The 10,502-nt window shown below is 43.7% G+C and overlaps 1 protein-coding gene across 1 annotated transcript in view; it reads left to right on the top strand.

The window, feature by feature from the left end:
- PCCB (propionyl-CoA carboxylase subunit beta) overlaps positions 1–8,672 on the top strand; it is a 24,163-nt gene extending 15,491 nt beyond the window's left edge. Inside the window, exons 10-16 of the mRNA XM_009644413.2 lie at positions 1,939–2,062; positions 2,867–2,974; positions 5,169–5,269; positions 6,464–6,562; positions 6,777–6,870; positions 7,880–7,997; positions 8,497–8,672. Coding sequence (XP_009642708.2) covers positions 1,939–2,062; positions 2,867–2,974; positions 5,169–5,269; positions 6,464–6,562; positions 6,777–6,870; positions 7,880–7,997; positions 8,497–8,560 — 708 coding nt within the window. The 3' untranslated portion in view covers positions 8,561–8,672. The remainder of the gene's footprint in view (positions 1–1,938; positions 2,063–2,866; positions 2,975–5,168; positions 5,270–6,463; positions 6,563–6,776; positions 6,871–7,879; positions 7,998–8,496) is intronic.
- Positions 8,673–10,502: the final 1,830 nt, after the last annotated feature.

The raw sequence follows: 10,502 nt of genomic DNA, 5'->3' as shown, positions 1-10,502 counted from the left end.
AAAGATGAGCAGATGAAAAGAATCCTAAGATTTATTTTCAGGATCCATCTTCTTATGCTGCATGTACAGACAGAAGATGCTGTAATTCAACTTCCTCTCTGGGCTCAAAACAACCCCCTGCATCTTGTTATGACTGTCTTGAATTCTATCTCTTTTTTTATAAAGGGTGATAAACTACGTAGAACACATTCAAAGACTGACCCTCCTCTGTTTGTTCTCAGAGACGGTGATGTGCAGGGACAGTACAAGGATGTATTTTTTTAATTACGAGTCCAGCACTCAGAAGCTTGGAAACTCCAATATTAAAGTTTCATTAGGTGAGGCAGATCTCCTGGCAGGGAAGGAAACCTCTTACTAATTTTTAAAAAAACTGGAAGCCAGTAATGCAATGTATAAATAACGGAGGTTTTACTAAAGCAGCATAGGCAGTAGCGATAATTCTCTTGCCTAACTTTGAATACTTCTTGGGTCGTAACAATTTATTACATGATGAACACTCGGGCAGAGCACGTGCCTGTAAAAGAAGTTTCATCACATGAAACTGTTACAGCCCCCTGTAGAGCACCCCGAGGGTCTGAATTCTGAATATTAAAATTTCTAGCTGCTGCACCTACCACTCAGGTGTTGAGTGAGAAATGACCCAGGGCTCTGAGGTGGATGAGGAAGCTGGGAATGACTCCATTTCACAGGCACCATATACAAATGGGGTGTGTGGGGGGGGAGTTCAGCTGTGTTTGTAGGACCTTTACAAATTCTCCCTTTTGCTGTTTTATTTGCCTGTCTCTCCCCAGATGTGCATTCAGGTAACACGTTCCAGTTTGCAGCTGCCTGCATTTAGACTCATTTTAGTGGAGAAAGCAAGCTCAGGATGTTTTTTAATCTGGATTCTTCCATGCTGAATTTCAGTATTACCTGTTCCAAGTTAAAAGGTGGTGTTTAAAAAAAACCAAAAGCTAAGTGAATTAGGAGGAGAAAAAAAATCCCTCCCACAGACTTTGAGAAGTATTAAAGAAAGAAATAAACCTACTTCAATAATACTTACATTTTTCACAACTTTTCTTTGCGTCAGTCTCAGAAATGACTGGCGAAGTGCAGAGTTGTCACAAACATCGAAAAGAAGGAATTCTAGCAGAAAACACGAGGCAGCCATGTATAGGTGTCGCTACTGTTCCACGTATAATTATGATCTCTTTTGAACATGTGAGTTTTGATAGCACGTTACACACCGGCGGATGTCACTTTGCAGAGCACACATTGGCATTTCAGCCCCGGAGAGGAGTGCAGCTGCCAGGGAGTGGCGGTTCTGGCCAGGCGTGTTCGGCGCAGCGCCGGTGATCCTCTAGTGCAGATACAAGCACGTCTCCATCCTCCGCTGTATGCACTGTCAGTGACTTTGGGGGAGATGTATGCAGCGCAGCATGCTGTCTAATAATAATAATAATAATTAGCATGCTCTGCTAATGAAGTGCTCTGACTTTGCAAGGAACTAAGAGAATATATTAAATGTGCCACAGAGAGTTTCTGAGCTCCATAAACTACTACTTGCTTTTTATCACTGGAAATTGTTCTTTAAAAGTGTAGTCTGCCAATAATTAAGTTGTGAGAGAGAAATTCTTAACAGCTGATTTGAAGTTTTAATTTGATAAGCTGGGGAAAAAAGGCTCACTGCAAGGCTTGCTGGAAATGTCACAAAGGTTCTCTGATGGAATGCCTAAGCGGCAGTTTGATAGCAAGCACAGCACTAGTTACTTCCTGCAATGAAGGCTGCAAAGACTAAAAGGTTTCTTTTTTTTTTTTTTTTTTTTTTTTTAAATTCTGCAAATTCTGAAATGTTTTAGAAGTTCTAACGTAACTGATTTTGTGTTTGCCTGCATATATAGATATGCATATATACGTGTACATCCTCATAAGGGCTCTGCCTAACTCTCGCCCTTGCAGATTGCTGATGAAAGGGAATTCTTTGAGATCATGCCTGCCTACGCCAGGAACATCGTTGTTGGATTTGCCAGGATGAATGGACGAACCGTTGGGATAGTGGGCAACCAACCCAAAGTAGCATCAGGTTAGAGCTGGCTGTATGAGGCCCACGTGAAAGTTTTTAACAGTGTTTGTGCCTCCTCTCTGTTTTGTCTTTTTTTTTTTTTTGTTTCACTCCTTGTTTTTAAGGTTTGTGCCTTTTTGTTTGGGAAAATCTTATGACCCAACATGACATTTTCTTCTTTTGCTAATCTTTACAAGATACAACCATTGGGATACTAGGCAGTCAGCAGGTTTTAGTATCACTTTAGTCGTCATTTGATATTCTCAATTTTAACAAACATTTTTAATGTTTCAGGTAAATGCATTTTGTAAAAGGGCGTCTAGGTTTAATGTGGTAGCACATCATATAATTCTAAATGGCACTGAAACAGAACATAAATACTTTGCAGCGTGTTTACCAAAAATGCTGATCTTTCTCAAGATATTAGTGGACTTTTTTTGTAATTTTTTAGTTTTTTTTTTTTTTTTTAAATGGAGAACTCTCTAGCCTTTCAATATGACTGATCCAAAAAATGTCAGTAAAGAGAAAATTACAGAAGAATACTTTAAATTACAAGAATATCATTGAAATTGCTATGTTTTTGGGATAGAAAGCCTCTATGCACAGTCGTTGTCAGAAGAAGGAAATGAGTACTTATTGAATGCAGCTTGTACTCTAATCTCAGTTCTAAACCAGTTAACTTCGGGGCAGGTTATCTCCACATTATCTATAGATAAGCTTTGGTTTTGTTTTAAGAAGCGTATACAGCTGAAATCCTGGTTTGAATTACTGCCATGAGCAGGTCATTGGAATGGTTAACACCTTACCCTGTTTTCTTAACTTCAGGGTGCTTAGACATAAATTCTTCCGTGAAAGGAGCCCGCTTTGTTCGCTTCTGTGATGCTTTCAACATACCGCTGATTACTTTTGTGGATGTTCCTGGATTTTTGCCAGGTATGCTTTGCACTTATATTTCAGCTAGTTTGGGGGGATAGGGGGGTGTTAAAACCCCATTTTTAAAAACTCTGTGAAAGACCTTCACTGTACTAGGCTTAAATAGGCCAGGTTTTAAAATGTCACTTTTTTGGGAATGGAAGCTCTGTAATCTAAGGACAGTAGTCATCACAAAAGGATAGCGAAATATGCAAGAAGTTGCAGAAAAATGGTGTGCCTAACTCTGCCACCAGTATTGCTATCCACGTGTTTGGAGGTCACAAAGCTTTGCTGGGCTTGACTGAGGAGAGGGCCAGTTTACGCAGTAAGTTAAGGCTGAAGTGTTCAGCAGTCTGATAGATGCTGGGATGACTGGTTTGCCAGGCCCGAGCGTGGGTATGTCACCCTCTGGAAAGCTGCTGTCTGGAATCCCAGCAAAGCTGTTGATTGTGGCCTGTCCAAGAAAAAAAACCAACCCAACCCAACTGCATTCCCTGGAGATGCTGCCCTTGTCATAAATGGTGTGGAAGTTGCGGTGTTTCATTATAATGAGACTCCCTGTCCCTTTAAATGTTCAGCTGTTTTATTTAGATGCTGTTTCATTTATATGCCTTTATTATGGGTAGTGTGGTACCAGAGGGTGCTTAAGTGCACCATATTGCATAGTAGAATGTTGGTTTACAAGTAGATAATGAAGATAAATAGAAGTAGAGAAAGGTAAAGAGAGGGGATCTGAGGCTTGATAGTGATCCTAAACTGCTGTAGTCAAGGAGTTTGTCAAGGTTAGTACATTAGCATTAGAAATTTCAGATTAAGTAATAAATTCTGAGAGTGTTGATCATCTCATCATCTCAGAAGAAAGAATCTGTCACACCAGCTCATGGAGGTGTACAAAACATCTCACAGTGACCCAAACACTTGAAATGGGCATTCATCTCCTGTAGCTGGATAAAACCCCTTTATTTAGAACAATTTTGGGACTGAATCGATGGCCAGAAAAGAGTTTATGTTAATTGGCTGTGGATGACAGTGTAAATCATTCAAATAACAGTTGAACTGAGCTTACACTTGGAAGCATTTTAAGTGACTGGCTACTCTCTTCTAAGTGTGAATTAGAAACTAAGGTGGTGACTGGATTAGGGTCTGTGAGTGCTTCCAGCTTCTGGGTCTAGGTTGAGCATCCCAGCTGTGTCCAGACTGCTGCCTGGGATGAAAGATGTGGCTGTTCCAATTGCTGCTGCAGGATTGGCAAGTCCCGCCAGCTGGAGGGGAATACAAGAACCAAAAGTGAAATTGCAGTTGAGACCAGACAGTTGTAAGTGTAGGCATAAAATTACTAGGCACTCAAATTACACTTGAGAGGAAGCATTAAGGTCAAACCACCAAACAAATTATTAAAAAAACCCCAAAAAACTCTTTAAAGAAGTTTTACTTAAAATCTTTAATTTTTTTTTTAAAATCCATAGCAAAGATCCCAGAGTACTCCAAGAGGTTATCTCAGGTGCTGAAAGTGAAAGACAGTAGGTGGATAAACTGCTAGAAAGTAATTGTAGAGTTATATCCAGTGGTCTGAAATTCAGAAATCCTAGAAATAAAATATATGGGATTGCTGTTCCCAAGTCAAGTCAGCTGGGCTGGTGTGTGGGACAGAACTGTAGTGAACATCCTATAAAATGGATGACTTGCGTTCGTATCTGCTGCCCGTGCCCATGCTCCAGAAGCACCTGCTGTGAGAAGCCTTGGAGAGGAATTCATGCTGTCTTTTAAGGTCCAGCATCTTGTGCTTGCGTGAAGGAAGACTAGCAATAGCTCTTTGGTATGGTGGCCAAGCTGCCTTTCAGTATGGACTAGAAAAAGGGGGTTGGGAGAGTGGGTTTCTAGGTAAGTGAATCCAGGTTGTGGTTTTTTCACTGCTAGTCACAGTTGGAGGCTTGAAAATGATGTAAGTGTATTTGGTTCCTAGGAAGATACTATCTGATGAGTGTTTTGGGCCTGTGAGCTTATATACAAATAGATGCTGCTTTTGGTGAGAGAATTGTAGAGTTGCTCAGCATCTTACGGAGAACACTGCCTGGGCGTCACCTTCTCCTGGATATTAGCATGGCTCTGGTTGTTGTTAGGTTTGCTGCTGGTAATGGATGATGGCAATTGCCAAACTGGAGGTGGGGTTTTTGTGAACTCCCTGGAGTGAAAAAAAGTTGTTTGTCACTTGTAGGTACAGCTCAGGAGTACGGTGGAATCATACGTCACGGTGCAAAACTACTGTTTGCCTTCGCAGAAGCAACTGTGCCTAAAATTACTATCATCACCAGAAAGGTAAATTGGCGTGCCTCCATGGTGTTCTTTTAGAGCTCCTGTTGTCACTAGAGGCAATCTGAGTTATGCGAAGCTTTGTCCATCTGTCCCACTTCTGCTTTCTGTCGTTGTCACATCTCTGTTTGTCCCATCTGGTAACACCTCTTCACGTCAGGTTACAAGAGGCCATTTCTTCTATTCTCAGCCTATTACCTCAGTTCCTTCATTCCTTTTGTCTCTGTGCTCCTCTGGAGTTGCATGTTTCTGCTCTTTGCTTTCTCCTTGGAATGCCTTCAGTCAGATTTGTCCTCTGCCACCCGGCTCACCTCACGGAGGCCGTGCCATCTGTCGGCGCACAGCAAACCCTTGCCATCTTTCTCTATTCTTGCCGCTTCAGTCTCCTTTTCTAAAACCAGTGCTGATTGATTGTGTCTTTCTTCTGCCATGTCTGCAGATTTAACACTTGCATGGTTTCTCTTCTTCCATCTACTTTTGCTATAGTCTACTTAACTCTTTTCCTTTTTCTATAAGGTACCTGACATCATGCTGCTGTAAGCTCTGGGGACCATCTGGGCCCTTGAAGGCCTAGCTTTTCTGTGCTGGTCTGCCCCTCCTGCTTGTTTTTCTGATAGGCTGTTGACTTATCACAGCAAAAAAGGAAAGAAGTTGTTTCCCTCTTTCTGTCCCTTTGCCTTCTCCAATTTTTCTAAATATTATCTTTATTTACCAAGCTTGCAGCCTTGCTGTAGTTTCCAGTAATACCTCGAAGCAGACTCCACTGCAGTTGGCTCTGCAGTATCTGTTCATCACTGCTGTCTGGACCACTTCCAGTACCAGAGCGGAGCACTGCAGAGTCTGAGTTCTGCATTCCTGGGCTGGGAAATTCCAGAAGCAAGCTGACCAGTTTGTTTCTGTGCACACGTAGGGTGCAGGTTGAGGCCTGCTGTTGCAAGCATGTGCAGATTCCTCTTCAGCTGCCATCATGAATGGTTTTAGTTACCTACAGCCCCCTTCCTTGCTCTTCTGCGGTTCTAGCTGAAGAGATGTCTAGTCTTTGGAGACTATTGTAGCAAAATGGAAACACTCATGCTCTTGTCCAGGTCAAATTTAGCCCCAGTTGCTTGCCTTTGGACTAGTAAAAGCTGCAAGAGGAACGCAGGCTATTGCTGCTGCAAGGTCACTTCACACTAATTTATCCCTTGGGTTTTGTTCCAGGCCTATGGGGGCGCCTATGATGTGATGAGTTCAAAGCATTTAAGAGGAGATGCAAATTACGCCTGGCCTACTGCAGAGGTGGCGGTGATGGGTGCAAAGGTAAATCCTGGCTGACTCTCACACTGGTGAGACAGTGACGCAGCAGCCATCAACGCCTTGACAGTGGTGCCCTAGCAAGAGAAGGCAACTGGTATCTTCTCTGAAGCGCATCCTGGAATGCACATTCCTACATGGTGCTGGGCAGAGGGGGCTGGTAAAGCAGACAGCTTTCCTCTGCCAGGGCTGAACTGCCCACACTCACCTTTCTCTCTAGGGTGCTGTCCAGATCATTTTCAGAGGAAAAGAGGCAGACGCAGAGGCAGAATATGTGGAGAAGTTTGCAAACCCCTTTCCTGCAGCCATGAGAGGTACGGTTACCTTGCACCTTGTGTCCCCCGCTTGGGTTTGCCATTGCACATAGATACATTTGTAGCTATTGCATAAACTTTTTGCTAATGAGTAAGTTAGTTAGGCAAGACACAAAACATCTTCAGATGGAAAACGACTGGTGAGATGTGGGGACTGAGCCGAAAAGCACATTTTCAATTTTGTAGTGTTAGGAAGCATCTCAAAACTCAGCCTTTTGCTCAGAAGTACAGGTGCTGTGACCATGTTTGACATGCTAGATGCAGACCCAGTGGCCTTAAGAAAGCACCAGAGTCTAGTTCAGTTCAGTGATGTTCCCCAGGACTCTTTGGAGTAAATTTTTCCATGTTTTTTTCTTCTAACTTTTCCTTCTAGCTTTGAAGCATTAACTGTGCTCTAGAAGGCAGTTCTATAGACTCTGGAGTCAGCGCTCCCTTTCTCCAGTCATGCTGGCTTACTCTGTTGGTTGGTTCTGTACCATTTCAATCCCGTTAATAGCGCCACAGAGCTGGGAAGGCTTAGCCAGGCTGTCTTCTACCACATCCAGTATGCGCAGCATTGCTCCCTCTGGTTTTGCAGCAGGCTATTACTGCTGTTTGAGCCAGGAAAAAGCAGGTTCCTGCAAGTGCAGAGTTAAGGGGGGTCTCTTCTCATCCACACTTCGAACCTTTAAATCAGACTTGTAGTAGTCGACAGGAGGAGGTGGTGTGTCTGAAACTTTGCATTAACAGGTGCAGTACTCAGTGAGTAAAGCCCCCTACTTAGCATTCTTTGGCTTGCTAACTTTTGCAAAAATTAGAAACATTTGCTTTTTTAATTTAAAAACTACTGACACGGGAGTATTTCCTTTTAAGGCTATTTTAAATTATTTTCTGAAGTTAATTTGTCACTTGTGAACTGTTTATTCCAAATAGTGTTTTGATTTAGTTAATTTACATTACGAATCAGATGACTGAGAGGCAAGTAATTCATAGTTGGTCAAGGTTTGTGGGGTTGTTTTGTTTTTTACAGGTTTTGTTGATGATATCATCCAACCTTCGAGCACCCGCCTGCGCATCTGCCATGACCTAGATGTGCTGGCTAGTAAAACACAGTCCAGTCCCTGGAAGAAACATGCTAACATCCCACTGTGAGTGTGAGGAGGGGCTTGGCCATGCTGGAAGACATGGCAGTGTTCTGAACACACATACTCTCGGTTTAAGTGGAGGTCTACTTTGCAATGGAAATACTTTTTCATTTTGATTTTGCTAATGAGCATCAATAAATCATGGCACATATCTCATTTAATTTGGGGTCTGATCAGTTCATCTCTATAAACCCTTTCTGGTGGGTTAATCAACACAACACCTGCTGCAGGCGAGCTGTTACTGGTTGCTCAAGGTCAAATGCCCCCTTGGCTCCTTCATTCCGTATGTGCTGGGGGTGGCTCAGACAGGCACAGAGCTGCAGGGACTGCTGAAAAGTGAGACCCCTGTGCAGTTCAGGTCTAACCCTGGGTCCACCTTTGGAGCCTGACTCTACTTCCTGCACCACAGACTCACAGAGAGAAAAATCCTGAGCTTGGATTTCAGTGTGCTGGAATCCAGGCTTTGCCGATCTCGGACTAATCTGTTCTGTTCCTCTGCCAGACTGTCCCGAGTTGCAACTTTTACCTGCTGGCTGCAGCAACACTGGGTCTCAGGTTGGTATTGATGGCCTCCAGACACGGGTGGGACAGAGAAGATGGAGCCAGCCTCCTCTTGAGGGACAAGAGACAATGCGCCCAAATTGGAAAAAGGTCAATTCTGGTGGGACATAAAAATTTTCCCCCCTGAGTGTGGGGTGCTTTTCTCCCTCTAGCAGAGGGTTGAAACAGAGCCCTCTGGAGGCCCCCTCCAGCCTCATTTTTTTTTTTTCTACGATTATTTGCCAGACTTGCAAGGAACCCCACCGCAGTAGATGTTTCTGCTCATTAGAAGCTGCATTTTAATTACAGCCCCAGAAGGTAGTGAGTGACAGCTACCGTCATGTTTGGCACAACTGCAGACAGCTGCCAAGCACATGAAGTCCTGTAATGACCTGTCTGTTGTAAGTAACCTCAGTAATTAATGGCACTGTGTTATAAGGCAGAGAACTACCCTACCTGCACACTGTGGCTGCTTCTGTTCACTCTCCAAGCGCGTGCCTGAAGTGGAAGATGGGCAAGACGGTGACTTTCCAGACAGCATATCTCTCTTCCCAGGTAGGTGCAGCTGGGGTGCTAGTGAGACAGCCATGGAGCTTGGAGCCTGTACCTGGGCAGGGGGAGAAGGGAAAAAAAAAACCCAAAACAAGAGGCAACAACTAAAAATCATCTGAAAATACAGTACAGAAGGAGTGTTTCAAGTATGCATCCTCACTCCACAGATTTTTGTAATAGCGAGAGGCAGTGCAGTCAGGTTACAGACACACCTGTATCTGCATCCTGGCTGCACACACATTCAAGCTAGCTGCACAGGCGTACCTGGTTGTAGCTCAGCAGCAACACTCTCTCTGAGCAGGTGCCCGTATGTACTGCCCCAGGGAACAGAGGGAAGGTAAACTGAAATGGTACCATGGCAGGGGTCATTGCCAGGAAGTGAGTTCTTAGTTAATTGTGAGAAGAGGTGTAGTCAGAGTTGGTAAGGACCAAGAGGATTTTTCAAAGGTAATTAGTAGCTGAGAGTGGCTGGGGGCTGGCCCAAGTTCAGAGGCAAAAGCTGCGTGAAGTGATAAGCACATAGTTTCTTCAGCTTGCCCAGAGTCAGGAGGAGACATTAAATGGGAAACCAAATCGTCATTGTCACAAAGAAAAAAGTACACCCTTTCTTAATTGTTCCTAACCTCATTGGTTGTATAGACATCATCCTCTCTTCTGTCCCTTGCCAGCACAAGAATTTGGCTTTTACATCCTCTTGACTTCAAGCAGTCAGTTGCTCTACCAGCACAGCGCTTTGGCAACGCACTGGAGAGCTGCTCTGGCCCTGCTACTCGAGATTCTCTTGAATTCCAGTCACCTGTAGAAACAATAGATAGAAAATAAAATTCTTTCAACAGAGAGCAGTCCTTGAACTCGGAAGCACAACAAGTTACTTACTGTGTTCCATGGTGCATTGGGAGTTGAGCGTAACTTACCAGCAGCTGGAGATTCAGCGTTTGGGCTGTGTCTCAGGAATAGTCCTAGAGTGCAGGTCAGACCTTGCATCCTATCCCTGTTCCTCACCTGCTGCATCTTCTTGCTTTTTCTGACTGGGATGATTTTTCTTTAGGAAGCAGGCCAGCTGGTAAGCCAGTCGGTTTTCTTTAGTGCTACAGAGATGAACTCATTCATGGGTTGAATAAAATATAGCACCTTTCTCTCCAGGATGTGGGATTAACACAAGGACATTTCATTTAAGGAACCTGTAAAACTTCATTTAGCCCAGCTGGTTGTTAGACCTTCCACGCCTTTACCACTTCCTTTTCTTCCCAGGTGGTCCAGTTCACTGCAGTCGTACAGGGCAGGAGAGTGAAATGTTTCTCCAAATTGGTGACAGTTCAAACAATTACAAGTTTTAACAATGCAACTCTCCCCAATTGTGTGATGACTTATCAGATTTACAGCAATCCCACAATAAACCCCCCCCAGAGCAACCAA

Source organism: Egretta garzetta, unplaced genomic scaffold (genome assembly GCF_000687185.1).
Source record: "Egretta garzetta isolate BGI_Z169 unplaced genomic scaffold, ASM68718v1 scaffold448, whole genome shotgun sequence".
Lineage (NCBI taxonomy): Eukaryota > Metazoa > Chordata > Aves > Pelecaniformes > Ardeidae > Egretta > Egretta garzetta.
The sequence above is the reverse complement of the archived record's forward strand: the minus strand, read 5'-3'. Positions and strand labels throughout refer to the sequence as shown.